Source organism: Narcine bancroftii, chromosome 6 (genome assembly GCF_036971445.1).
Source record: "Narcine bancroftii isolate sNarBan1 chromosome 6, sNarBan1.hap1, whole genome shotgun sequence".
Taxonomy (NCBI): domain Eukaryota; kingdom Metazoa; phylum Chordata; class Chondrichthyes; order Torpediniformes; family Narcinidae; genus Narcine; species Narcine bancroftii.
Genome location: NC_091474.1, coordinates 47,669,542 through 47,684,066, shown reverse-complemented (window position 1 = coordinate 47,684,066; position 14,525 = coordinate 47,669,542). Strand labels below are relative to the sequence as shown.

The 14,525-nt window shown below is 48.9% G+C and overlaps 1 protein-coding gene across 2 annotated transcripts in view; it reads left to right on the top strand.

The window, feature by feature from the left end:
* The window catches only part of rcc1l (RCC1 like), a 51,616-nt gene extending 41,010 nt beyond the window's left edge, over positions 1-10,606 (top strand). For both annotated transcript variants that reach the window (XM_069884900.1, XM_069884899.1), the window contains exons 7-11: positions 1,436-1,617; positions 6,149-6,236; positions 8,228-8,401; positions 9,434-9,519; positions 10,384-10,606. In XM_069884900.1, the coding sequence (XP_069741001.1) occupies positions 1,436-1,617; positions 6,149-6,236; positions 8,228-8,401; positions 9,434-9,519; positions 10,384-10,461 (608 nt within the window). In that variant the 3' untranslated portion in view covers positions 10,462-10,606. The remainder of the gene's footprint in view (positions 1-1,435; positions 1,618-6,148; positions 6,237-8,227; positions 8,402-9,433; positions 9,520-10,383) is intronic.
* The last annotated feature ends 3,919 nt before the right edge of the window (positions 10,607-14,525 follow it).

The window sequence follows — 14,525 nt, the reverse complement described above, 5'->3', positions numbered from 1 at the left end:
TCTTGCGGGCCAAATATAATTATATCATGGGCCAAATTTGGCCCGCGGGCCTGATTTTGACATGTGTGCTCTAGGGTATTATTGCCTCTCTTACCCAATGGACCATTCAAGGTTATTAACTCAATCTTTCTCATTGCACAGTACTTGGGTAATCTGTCCCCCCACTGGCTGCTCACCTGGTCTAAACAGCCACCCTTTGCACACTCCAGGAATTCTACCTCCACAGGATCATTGCTGATTCTGTTTGGCCAGTCAACATTCAGAGTAAAGTCACCCCTACCCATTGCTGTCTGCAACTTTTATTTCCTCTAATGCCATCCTGATAAGACCACAACTGTTTGGAGCCAAAGAACCACAGAACACTACAGCATAGAAATAGGTTTTTTGGCCCATTTAGCCTGTGCTGAACTATTATTCTGCCTGCACCCAAGCAGTAGCCCTTCATACCCCTCCCATCCTTGTGCCTATCCACATTTTTCTTAAATGTTGAAATCAAGCCTGAATTCATCACCTTCACTGCCAGCTTGTTCCACACTCTCATCATCCTCTGGGTGAAGAAGTATCTCCCTAATAGTCAAGTTTATTATAACTATGCTCCCATGAAATTTAAATATGGTTGCCAAATTTTCAGAAACATTTTATGGTACCAGGACCATTGCCTGAAGAGGCCGCACAAAATCAGTGAACCGGTGTGGACTCGAAAGGCCAACATGGCCTGTTTCCGCTCCGTAAATGGTTATATGGTTACATGCAGACACACAACCAGTCATAACACACTTACAGACAAACAATACATATGCAGGACAAGTATTTAATCTATAAAAATAAATATTGTTTTGTACAAACATGAGTCTCAGATGGTTAGTGTGAGCAGTTCCTTTGGTTGAGCATTCTCACTACACGTGGGAAGAAGTTCCTCTTTCCCGATGGGAGCAGCTAAAAGATGCTGTGTGCAGGGTGGAAGGCATCCTTAATGATTTTGTGAGCCCTCTTCAGGCAACGATCCTGGTAGATCATGTTAATGGGGGTGAGGGAGACTCCAGTGATCCTCGCTGCCACTCTTATGGTCCTGTGTATTGACCTCCGATCCATTTCTTGGCAGCAACCGTACCACACTGTGATGTAGCTGCCCAGAACGAACTTGGTAGAGCTCCTATAGAAGGTTGACATAATTGTTCCTGTCTTCTCAGGAAGTGCAGTCTCTGTTTTATCACCCTGCAGATAGCCCCAGTGTTTATTATAATCTGCAAGTCTCACTTCACCACACTGACTCGACACCTTCCCTTCCCAAACAAGTGTGGTTTTTCACTCCTCCTCTGAACCTCCTATCCTGATGCCCAGTGTGTTAGTCAAAAATAAATTCTTGCCTTTGTTGTTTGAGTTTGCTCTTTCTTCATAAACCAGCTGAGCATTTCCCTGATAATTCTTTACATAGGTCTTGGACACAACAGTGTGGTCTCAAGACCAACCAGGCTGATGGGAGATATTGCTGGAGTGGATATAGTGCAAATAGCAACATATGGAGACTTCTGTTTGGCTGTATCCAAGGATGGCGATGTATTTGGCTGGGGGAACTCGGAGTATCTGCAGCTTGCCACTGTTACTGACAGCATGCAGGTAAGCTAGCTCCAGTTAGAGTGAAGATCAATAACCCTGAATAAAACCTGGAGTGTACACTTTAATTACATGTGAACTGTTTGATTACAAATTTAAAACTGGAGCACGGGCAAATAAAGGAAAAAAGTACCATTGTCCCAAACATTATGGAGGATTCTGTATGCCTTGGATTCTCCATAATTCTAAGGACATTTCTTTAGCCCTCCTGCCTTAAGTTTTTCCTACTTCCTTTATTATCCTTAAGGGTCCTATCTGATTTCAGTGTCCTGAACCTTACTTCAGTTTCCTTTCTCTTTTTGACAAAATTTTGTTATTCAAGGTGCCCAAACTATTCTATCCTAATTAGTCCTCACAGGGTCTAAGCAGCTGTAGATATCCACTCAATCAACTGCTCCTCTCTGGGTTCCCATTTCCTGTCTAATAATCCTGTGATTAGCCTTTCCTCATATTCGCACCTTTCTCTGTTGACAATAGTTACTTTAAAACAGATGCAATTATGATCGCTATTCCCTAAATGCTCCCCCACTGAAACTCACATCACCTGGCCGGGCTCATTTGCCAATATGAGGTTTAATTATGAACCTCCCCAACTTATCCTGGTTGGACTTTCAACGTAATACTTCTGGATGTGTTTAACAGTTCTGCCCCATGTAAGTGGCATGGTTAGTGTAGCAGTTAGTGCAACGCTGTTACAGTGCCAGTAACCGGGGTTCAAATCCGGCACTGCCTGTAAGGAGCTTGTATGATCTCCCTGTGCCTGCATGGGTTTCCTCTGGGTGCTCCGGTTTCTTCTGACCCTTCAACCCTTCAAAACTTACCAGAGTTGTATGCTAATTAGTTGTAATTGGGTGGCACGGGCCTGTGGGCCAAAAGGGTCTGTAACTGTGCTCTATGTCTAAATTTAAAATTTAAGTCTCTGGCTCGAAAGAGCTCAATACTGAGGAAACTAAAGTCACCCACTACGACAACCCTGCAGTTCATGGATCTTTCTGTGATCTTTCTGCATATCTGTTCTTCTAGATCCCACAGACTGTTGGGAGGCCTGTGGTATAATCCTGATATCATACTGATTATAGAACATCACATTACAGTACAAGCCCTTTAGCCCATGATGTTGTTCTGACCTATGTAAACCTACTCCACAACAATCTAATCCTTCCCTACCTCACACCCAGAACCCTCTATTTTTCTTACATCCATGTGCTTTTCTAAAAGTCTTTTAAATGTTCAGCCTCCACCATCACCCCAACACCATTCCCTGTGCAAAAAAAAAACTTACCTTGGACATCTCCCCTAAATTCTCCTCCACTCACCTTCAACAAATGTCCTCTGGTATTTGCTATTGTCGTCCCAGGCTTTTCACTCGTTCTAAGCCTTCAAAATCTAATACACCTCAACAAAGTTACCTCACTGGATCAACTCTCCACAAAGTCCTCTGTGAGTGCACCTGTGATATTCCCCTTAATCAGTAATGCTGCCCCATCCCCCACTCTTTTACTGCTTTCTCTATCTTGGCTGAATCAGCAATATCCTGCAATATTGATGTGCCACCCTGGCCCACTCCCAGCCCGGTGTCCAATGGTCACAGCACAACATTCCATGCACTGATCCAGGCTCTTGCCTGTTATACACTTCAAACCGTCAGTTCTAAGTCAAGTCAAGTTTATTGTCATCTGATTATACAAGTACAACCCGACAAAATAGCATTGTCCAGTCCTCGGTGCAAAACACGCAGACATAACACACATACAGAAACAATCCATATACAGGACAAGTATTTCATGTATACAAATAAATACTGTTTTGTACATATGAGAGTCTCCGATGGTTAGTGTGAGTATTTCCTTTGGTCGTTCGGCATTCTCACTAATTGTGGGAAGAAGCTGTTCCTCAGCCTGGTGGTGCTGGCTCTGATCCTCCTGTTTCTCTTTCTTGATGCTGTGTACAGGGTGAAAAGGGTTCTGAATGATTTTGTGCATGCTCCTCAGAAATGATCATGGGAGATCATGTCGATGGTTGGTGGGGAGGGAGACTCTAGTGATCCTCTCTGCCACTCTTATGGTATTGCGGATTGACCTCTGATCCATTTCTCTGCAGCAACCGTACCACACTATAATGCAGCTGGCCAGGACACTCTCGCTAGAGCTTCTATAGAAAGTTGACATAATGGTGGCTGGTAGCCTTGCCCACATCAATCTTCTTAGGAGGTGCAGTTGCTGTTACTCCTTCCTGACAAGTGAGGAGATGTTGAGTGTCCACAGTAGGTCACTAATTAAGTGAACTCTAAGGAACTTGGTGCTCTCCACTCCAGAGTTTTTGATGTGTAATGGAGGGTGGTTGTTCCTGGTCTTCCTGAAGTTCACAATCATCTCCTTTGTCTTGTCCATTTTGAGACTCAGGTTCTTACTCTCGTACCATTTCACGAGATTTTCTACCTCTTCGCTGTGGTGCGACTCATCGTTGCTGACGAGGCCGACGATTGTTGTGGCATCTGTAAACTTGATGACACTGTTGGAGCTGGATTTGGCGATGCAGTCGTGGGTCAGGAGCAGGAGCGTGAACAGAGCACACAACCCTGAGGTGCGCTAATGCTCAGCATGACAGTGCTCGGCATTCTGCTACCAACCCGGAAAGACTGTGGTCTTTCCAGTAGGAAGTCTAGGTGTTGAGTCCCAGCTAGGACAGCTTCACCACCAGCCTCTGGGGAATGATTGTATTAAATGCTGAGCTGAAGTCAATGAACAACAGCCTGGTGTATGAGGTGTCGTTTTCCAGGTGGGCCAGGATGGCATGAAGTGACAAAGTTATAGCATCGTCTGGAAGGATTACTTCTATAGGCAAATTGAAATGGATCCGGCATCTCTGGGAAGTGTGCTTTGATGTGTTCCATCAGCAGGCGCTCTAAGCATTTCATAATGGTGGAGTCATTGAGGCCTGTTACTGTCACCCTCTGATACTGGGATGATAATGGGTGTCTTGAACCCTGCGGGAACAATGGACTGCTGCATTGAGTTGTTGAAGATGTCCATGAAGACCTCCATCAATTGGTCCTTCAGTACCCGACCAGGTATTTTGTCTGGTCCTGCTGCCTTGTGTGGGTTCACCTGGATAGAGTTCTCCTCACCTCAGCTCATCAGGGGGACACAGTGCTTTTTTTGGGATCATCCTGTTCTCATCAAACTGTGTCTGTCCAGAAGGGAGGTGTCATTGTCTTTAATTAGCAAGGTTGATTTGTGATCCGTAATACTCTTGATCCCTTGCCACATGCGCCTCATGTCACACAGGTCTCTGTGGATCTTCTGTGCATCCCCCTCACTTTGCCTTCCGGATTGCACGGGAGATTTCAGTCCTGGCTGATCTTAGTGCCATCTTGTCTCCTGTCCTGAAGGCAGGGTCACGAACTCTGAGAAGTGTCCAGTGCTCTGTATCCAACCATGTTTTCTGGTTAGCCCTGGTTGGGAAGCATTTGATCTCAGTGGCATTCTCAATACATTTGTTGATGTAGCTAGTCACTGTGCTCATCTCCTACATGTTTACATGACCATTGTAGGTGACTGCCTCTCTGAAACGATCCCAGTCCATGGTCTCAAAGCAGTTCTGTAGTGCTGCTGTGACACCCCACCCCCCTCCCCAGCCATGTCCTGATCTCCCTGCAAACTGACCTAGTTTGCTTTACCAGTGGTCTGTATGCCGAGGTTAACAGGACTGATATGTGATTTGAGTAACCAAAGTAGGGGTGAGGTGTATGCACCAGGGATGTTGGTGTACACCTGATCCAGGGTGTTCTCTGGTTGAGACCGTGGTAAGACCGTTTTCAGGTTGGTGTGATTGAAGTCTCCAGCAACAATCATGGCACCGTCAGGGTGGGAAGTTTTGGCTTCACAGATGGCACCATAAAGCTCCTTCATGGCTTAACCCTCATTAGCCAAAGGTGGAATGAAAACTGCGGCAATCGGTGAGGCGGAGAATTCCCTGGGCGGGTAGAAGGCTCTGCATTTCTCCAGGAGGTACTCATCTCTGCTGAGCAGAGGGTCTTCACAACAGAGACATTGATGCACCAGTTCTCGTTGATGTAAATGCATGGTCCCCCTCCTCGAGTCTTGCCAGAAGCAGCAGTGTCTCTGCCAGCCCTGAAGGAGATAAGGCCATCCATCTGGAGCACTGAGTCTGGAATGGTGTCCTGGATCCACATTTCTGTATTTACCAGATCACGGCAACCCTGCAGTTCTCTCTGGTTCAGATGCAGCATCAGGTAATCCATTTTCTTCTCCAGCATCTTTCATTTGTGAGTAAGATAATTGGGATTGTAGGTCTGAAGGGGTTAATTTCCAGTCTAACACTGAAGCTGACCAGTCTTCCCCAGCAGCACTTCTGATGGTCTCCCACGCGTCCCCTGCGATCTATTCCGTGGTTTGCAGCAGTCTATGTTCTCTGCTTCATTAGGTTTAAACAGTACAGAATCTAACCAATCCCATCCCCTAATTTGAAAGCCCAATTGTGTTTTGTATTTTGACAAGAGTTTAATTTGCAGGTGAATGTGCCGAGGCATCTCCCATTCGAAGGCGTGGGAAGGATTAAGTGGGCGGCGTGTGGTGGGACGCATGCTGCAATCCTCAACTGTAAGTTGCCATCTTTTGTAAGTGTCCATATCTTCCACGTTCACATCTTCCTGAATTCCAACAAATGGAACTGTGCATCAGGGATGGGCTGAACATCACAGAGTCAGACCAGTGTGACAACTGGCTCTGGTTCAGAGTGAACAAAGTCCCACAACACTGAGATAAGCCCACATGTCCAACAAGTCCACGCCGAACAACGTGCCTTCCTACTTCACTCCCACGTTCACTTTGAGCACAGACCCCTCCAATCCCTTCACATCTATAGGGATATCCACCAAGGAAGCTAACGTCCCTCCATCCTCTGCCTTGTCTGGCAGCTCATTCCATCTGTCCCCGTTTTGCCCCCCCCCCCCCACCCCGAATGAGCAAATGACCCCCACGTCCATTCCAAATCCCACCCCCTTCACCTTGTAGTTCAGTCATCTCATCTTAGATTCTCCCACTCCAGGAAACCGACTCTCACCATTCATCGTATCTCTGCCCCTCAGGTTCTTGTCGACCTCAGCAAGATCACCTCTCAATCTCCTTTGTTCCAAGGCAAACAGGCCCAGTTTCAAGATTCCTTTATTGTAATAAATACACAAAATGCTTTAACATTTGGCTACTGTAAAGGCACCCAAAGAGATGTCACTAGCCTGACCCCACCCCCCCCACTGATGAGAGAGAAAGAGAGGGAGAAGTCAAAGAGTGTCCCTTCACAGACCAAGTGTCCAAGGATTCTCCTCCTGCGCTCTGCAACCTCTGCAGCCAAACGGCCTCCTGTCTGTTCCACTCTTGACCCTGAGCTCCCAGATCCGAACCCCCCGGTACAGCCAGGAAGATGTCAGCGCCCAAGGCCCTTTGGGAGCTCTCATCTCCATCAGCACCCTCACACATCCCCAATCCTGTTACCTGGTTCCCACGAGCCAGTCTCCAGCCACCCATGGTCTGGTGTGAGTACTTCAGCCTCTGAGCCCCTCGCTGGTCTGCTGTTGGGATCTCCTTCCTAGTTAGGTCCTCTCTGATGCCCTTGTGTTGACCCGCCCCATGGACTGCTGCCAAGCCAGGGTGCCGCCTTCTTGGGCACAGAACTCTCTGGATTCAAGATGTTAACAATACATCACTAGCTTCTTCTACAGGCTGATTCAAACCTACTTGGGTCCAGCATGACTGGGCAGTAGGACCTTGCGAGAGCGCCGTGTCCCACTCCTCATCTCGTAGATCCTCACAGTGCTGACATTTTCACCATTTCTCCTGTCCCTCACAATAACTCAACTTCCCGAATCCTGGCAATTGGCTGGGAACCCCACCCTTCTATAGCTGAAGTGACTCGGTGAGATAGGCATCATACATGGGGCAACGTGGCATTTTGTCTAGGGTCCCTGTGTGGGACATGGTGTTTCTCAGTGTCTGTTCCAGTCCTTCCTGAGTGAGAAGGCCTTGTTAACCCAGAATCTGTTGGAATAGGTCAGCTTGCTGACCGTTCATGTCCCACCTGGACAACAGCTTGTCCCCAGGTCAGGGGATGTATCATGAGTAGGGCCCCTTCAATGGGACTGAGCTGGGCTGAGCCCTTACTCCCACCCCCCCATTCGTCGGGCTAAGCCCTTCCCCACCCCAGAACTTGGGCTAAGCCCCCACCAAATCAGGATGTTCCCCCACACCCTCCAAATCAGGATGTCATGCCCTGCCCCCCATCAGGATGTCTCCTCTACCCCCTCATCAGGATGTTCCCCACACCACCTCCATCTGGATGTTCCCTCACACCCTCCCCCCAAAATTAGGATATTCCCCATCCCCCCCCCCCACACACCAACCCCTTCCCCCCCTTCAGGATGCTCCCCCAGGCCCACTCCCCCCCCCCCCCCACAATCAGGATGTTCCCTCACGCACATACCACACCCCCCCCCCCCACCAAATCGGGTTGTTTCCCCCCCACCGGCTCCAAGCCTGTCTTGTTGTGAGTGACTGTGCACGTCTCTGCTTTGCCAATGATGTCCCTTTGTGTGCAGGTGAGGGCGATGTGTACGTGTGGGGTTTTGGGATTCTGGGCAAAGGATGTCACCTTTCCGAGTCCAGGCTACCTGAGCAGATCCCTTCCACACTGTTCGGCCGCTCCGAGTTCACTCCCCAGGTGAGAGTCGATCGAGTTGGCTGTGGGCTCCATCACTTTGCCGCCATCACCAGTGAGTATCTCGTGGGGCTGAACCCGAGGTGTGTTGCTCTGTTCTAACCTCTAATCCCGTTCCCGTTCTCTCACGCTATACATTTCCTCTCTCCCTTCTCCTGCCCATCGTTCACACCTTCCTTCCTCTAGTTTCCCACCTCCTTCCCTTTATTCTATCATCTACTGTCCTCAACTGTCAGAATGCATCTTGCTCAATCACCTGCCTCTTTTTCCTTCTCCCCCTAAGCTGCTTTGTTCCCAGTTGTTCCCCCCCTCCACCTCTCACTACTCAACCCCCCTCTCCTACCCGTACTCATCTGTCACCTGCTAGCCTGTATGTTCCCCTTCCCCACCATTTTATTGACTTCTGGCCAGTTGATGGTTTTGGCCCGAAACATTGACTGCTGCCTTCCACAGATGCTGCCCAACCCTCTGAGTTCCTCCAGCACTTAGTCTGTTGCTCCAGTTGCCCAGCGACTGCAGCCTCTCTTGTTTTATGCCCTCTGCACCCTCTTCACGCAACCTCCCTCCAACATGGTGACCAGAAATGCCCGCAGTTCTCCAAGTGTGGCCAGAACATTGTAACATCGAGCCCCAACTCCGATATTCCATGCCCCATCCTGTGAAGGCAAACATGTCACCTGCCTTCTTCACTGGCCTGTGAAATGGATCCCTCTGTTCGTTAACATCCCTCAGTGCCTGTACACATCCTACCCTATTTGATTTCCCACATTGCGTCACCTCGCACCTGTCAGGATTCAGTTCCATCTGCCAAAGGCCGAGCCAACTTTCTGTCCCACACCCTGCTGTCACCTCACCGTCTACCTTGGTACCATGTGCCGGGTCTGGCCTTGGACCGTGTTTGGCCATCTGCTCTGCGATACTACAAACATGCTGCAGTGCCTTGGGCATCCCCCGTCCCTCCACTGCACCGTCTGTCCACGTTGGAGCAGATTTGCCTCGATTCAGCCCATGGCTGAGATTCTGCACTTGAGAGAAGACACTGCTGTGGTTTGATAAGCCAGGAGGTAATCCTGTCCTTGTGTTCCAGACCGTGGCGAGCTCTTTGTGTGGGGCAAGAATCTCCGCGGCTGCCTCGGCATTGGGAGGACAGATGATCAGTACTTCCCCTGGAGGGTAGGTTCAACGAGGACAAGGCATTGCTCTTTGTTCTGACTCTACTGTGCCGTAATCACAGAAATTAAATCAAATATAGCAACGACCTCCACAATTTCTTTCTCAGCTCCATACAATGTGAGATGGACTTTATCACGCCTTACTGATGTGTCCACTTGAATACACTCCAAAGTTTCCAAGATGCCCTGTCAGTTCTCATGTGGTTCAGCACCTCACCACGTTTGCTCTGATTCCTTGACTCTCATTATCTCCTTCAGTAAAGGCTAGTGAGAAGTATCCATTCAGAATCCTAGCCCTCTCCTGTGTCTACACACAAAAACAGCCCTTTTGATCTTTAATGGACCAATTCCCCATCCCAGCCACCTCTTAATAGGCCTGTGGAATCTTGAGATTCTCTTTTAACCTACCTGCCAGTTCCACCTCATGTTCTCTTTTTGCTCTCTCTTGATTCCCTCCAAAGCAAAGTCCCGAACTCATCAAGGGTTTCGCTTGTAAATCGGATTTTCTCCTCCTTTGTCTTCCCCAAGCCTCACTATCCCTTAAACTCACCAGCCTTGCTCTTTACCCCATGGGGCCATGCAGTCCCCTCTCATATCTAGTGATTTGCAGACTTTAATATTTCAGCATGAGATGCCCAAAAACTTTTCTGGAGGGTCAATGGTTACCAACAGAGATGAGTAAACTCTTTAATGTGGAATACTGGACTTAGTGTTCCACCCATTTTCACTTCACAGATGTTTGTCTCCTGTGACTTCAGGCCACAGATGATTTGTATTTTCACAGTCAAACCAGTGGTAAGGTGTTGTTCTTCTCTGTGGGGCTTCGTGGGGACCTGTATCTGATTGCAATTCCCCTGTGTTTCAGGTGACTGTCCCAGGAGAGGTCGTGGATGTGGCTTGTGGGGTCGACCACATGGTGGCCTTGACCAAATCGATCATCTGACCAGCCTTCTGTTTGAAAGCATGACTGAATCTCTCCAAACACTGGGCCAAGGTCCAACCTTGAACTCCATAGGTTTCTGCTGTGACTTAGTGTTCACAGCCCTGTTGTGTCAAGGACCTCTCCCTCTCACTCCCCACCCCTCCCACCCATCTGGTGCGGGCTCACTTGCTGTGACCAGCCACAGAGTTTGTTCAAAATGGGTGAGCTGTGAGCTCCATGATAGTGTGATAGTGACGGTCACTTCATATGATCATGCTCGGAGGGGATTTGTCCCCCCAACAAGTCTCAGCCATGACCTGCTTCACTGAGAAGAAAGAATTATTCTTCAGAGCACCAAAGAACTTGCCTGATTTCTTCACTCTAACAGAGTTTTAAGCTCTGGTACCCTCCCTTTTTTGCTTGTTTTGTGTATTGTTAAATAATTCCTACACTTGTGATTGATCTGCTTCCATCTGCCAAATGCCAGAGTTGTACCTCAAACCCTGTGTAACTGGCAACAGTGGGGCAGGAACCCTAGACCCTGTATAACTGGCATCAGTGGGGCAGGGACCCTGTGTAATTGGCAACAGTGGGGCAGAGACCCTGGACCCTGTGTAACTGGCAACAGTGGGGCAGGGACCCTGGACCCTGTGTAACTGGCAACAGTGGGGCAGGGACCCTGGACCCTGTGTAACTGGCAACAGTGGGGCAGGGACCCTGGACCCTGTGTAACTGGCATCAGTGGGGCAGGGAACCTGGACACTGTGTAACTGGCATCAGTGGGGCAGGGAACCTGGACCCTGTGTAACTGGCATCAGTGGGGCAGGGACCCTGTGTAACTGGTATCATTGGAGTAGGGACCCTGTGTAACTGGCAACAGTGGGGCAGGGACCCTGGACCCTGTGTAACTGGCATCAGTGGGGCAGGGACCCTGGACCCTGTGTAACTGGCATCAGTGGACACCCTTGACCCTGTGTCATCCCCATCAGTGAGGCAGGAACCCTGAACCCTGTGTAACCAGTGTCATTGTGGTAGGAACCCTGGGCCCTGTTTAACCAGCATCAGTGGGGTTGGAACCCTGGACCCTGTGTAACTGGGTATTGCTGCTTCCATCAATTGTCAGATCTTTAATGAAACCGCTGGAAATGGGAATCCTGGAGCTCCTTGGGGAAATACCAGTGCACAGGATGCAGTCCCCCTGTTAACTGGGCTGCTGCACATCCTCTGTTCTTGCACTGGGTCTCTCCAAGGGGTTACTCTGGAAGAAGGAGCCATTGGTGGAAGGGCAGGGCATTCATTAAACACCTGCATTCTGGGCGAAGGACAACAGAGCCCAGGATGCACATGACATGCAGAGGTTATCGTGATGTGCCTTACAAGGGCAGTGAGCAGCCCATTCAGGAAGAGGATGAAGTCAAGGTTTGCATCCAGAGGAGGTAAAAGACATTTGAGACCCAAGCCCTTCCTCGATGATTCCTGACAAAGAGCCCAGGCCCAAGGAGTTGGTTACCCTTTACGTTTGAATGCTGTGTGACCTGCTAAGTTTCTTCAGCATGGTTGTGTATTGCATCAGACCCCAGTGCCTGCAGACTTTCTTGTTTAACTGTGTGTTCCATTCAGATTTCCCAGACTGATCGCTCGCCACTCGCCCCAAAACTAGTCACAGTAATTAGTGTGAGGTCAACCCTGACGTCGTTGGGATCAGCTGAGGGAGTGGTCAGAGGAGGGTTGGGAATTGCTGGGAAGGACCTCCCAACACTCATGAGAAGGTGCATTTGTCCACATGTTTGTGGACAATCTAGGCCATGCCAAATAAATGGGTTCATTTTGACTACCTTACACTTGGTTCAATTCTGTCTCTACTCTCTGCCCAAAGGAAGATGTTTGTGTCTGCGGGTGCTGAATGTGACTTGCCTTTTGCTCATCCTTGATCTCCTGATCGCTGGCCAAGACTTGGATCTGCCTGCAGTCTGCCCGCCGGAGGAGTGGGAGCTCGTCCTGGAGCCAGAGGTAGATGCCCTGGTTTCAAGCATGCACCCAAATTCCCATCCTGATCCCATATGGGGATGACCAGTCTGACCCACCTATCCCACCAACTGAATCTCACACAAACTCTCAGATGATACCACACCCCAATGTTAGAATCAAAGGGAACGCAGGAAAAGTTTACACATTATGGACGTGTTTATACAGCTCAATTTACACATTACGGTCTTGTGTATATAGCCTGTTTATGTTTACATGATATGGACATACTCAGAGACCTAGCTCCTATCATCCAAGTTTCAGAAGCTTAACAGCTTTCTGGTGAAAATCAGTTTTGCTCCTGAACACATTGTCTTTGATGAGGGTGACCTGATGATGTGGTGGCACCAGAAGGAAACGATCCATGTGTGACTGGTGGGATCCTGACAGGGACGGTGGTGGGGAGATGGGACCATGGTAGGATGGACAAGATGGGGCTGTGGTGGGATGGACTCGACAGTCATGAGGATGTGGGTCCTCGATGGGGACCATGGTGGGGAGGGGGAGGGGGGGACTTTGATGGGGTAGATAGTAATGGGGAGAAAAATTCAGAAAAGGAAATGGCTGACAACTTTTTAAATTTAGAGATACAGTAAGAGGCTCTTCCGGGGTGTGACCCCATACTGCCCAAATACACCCATGTGGCCAATTAACCTAACCCCATACGTCTTGGAATTTAGGAGGAAACCCATGAAGAGAAGGTACACACCCCTTACAGACAGTGCTGGATTTGAACCCAGGTCGTTGGCATTATAATAGTGTTAGGCTAACTGCTTCACAAACCATGCAGCCCAAATAATATTTTGTTTCCATCTCTACAGAAGGAGGCTCAGAAACATTTTAGGAAATAGCTTTGAACTATTCGGACTGGAGAAAATAAGGTAAAAGAAATGTCATGAATTAGAAAAAAATGTATTGGAAAAATCAGTAGAAAAGGCCCCAGAGCTGGATGAGCCTGCACCCATGGGGTTTGGAGGGAGGAGGCTGTCATCCTCCAGAATCCCATCGATTCTGGGTTGTTTCAACATCCTGTTGTTTCCTATTTAAAGGGGGAAGAGGAAACGGAACCAGAAACGATGGAAACTGCCAGTGGTCCTGAGGGAATGCGAGAATCTATTCAAGATTCAGTGTATTCTCAATGTAACAAAACAGGGTCATGTTACATGAAATTGTTTTGCCTGCTGTAAGGCGGACAGATTGGCCACCGGCAGAAATGGCCTGAATTGCCAGAGAGAGAAGCAAAAGAGAGTTCCCCCACAGTTATTGAGTGTCTATAAGTTCGCCTCCAGTGCTCCAACCCAAGCTCCAGATCCGAACCTCCGACAAGGTCAGGAACCCTTCAGCGCCCTCGGCACCTCCTCGTATCCCACTTCCGATACCTGGTACCGGTTTCAGACAGACTCCAGTAGTCCACAGCCTGGTGCACATCCTTTGACCACAGTCTCCAGCAGACACATCCTCTGTGAGTTCCTCGCCTTGAGTCGCCAGCAGTCCGCTGCACGTGTGGGTCCTTCAGCCACAGAACCCCTCTCTGATCCGCTGACGTGATCACCATCCCCGTGGGTCATTTTTCTGCTTCTCCAAAGAGTCAGCTTCCTCAGACCAGGTGAGTGGTTTGTTCATCAGCCTGAGCCACGCTCTGGGTTTGGGACCTCAGCAGATGGACACCCCCCCCCCCCCTAATAGAGCAGTGGGGAGGGGGGGGGGTCGGTCCCTTTCACAGTAATGAAGGAGTTGGGTCTTCAGGACTGACCCAAGAACATGAAGACGGAGTTTGTTAAAGGTTGACGGGTCATGGGGTTGGTGCAGGAAGTTGGAGAGGAGCCAACCACCCCCCCCCCCCCCCCCCATTGTGGACCAGGCAGAATTTCTACCTATCGGTAACTAAACTGTATGCAGGAAAGAACCCCATACAAAAGAGAAATGTAAACAAACTGTGCAAATACAGAAAATAATAAATATTCAGTAATAATGTGCAAAGTGCAAGTCCTTAAATGAGTCCCTGGTTGAGTTTGTCGTTGAGGGGGAGCAGCTGTTCCTGAACCTGATGCGAGCCTTGT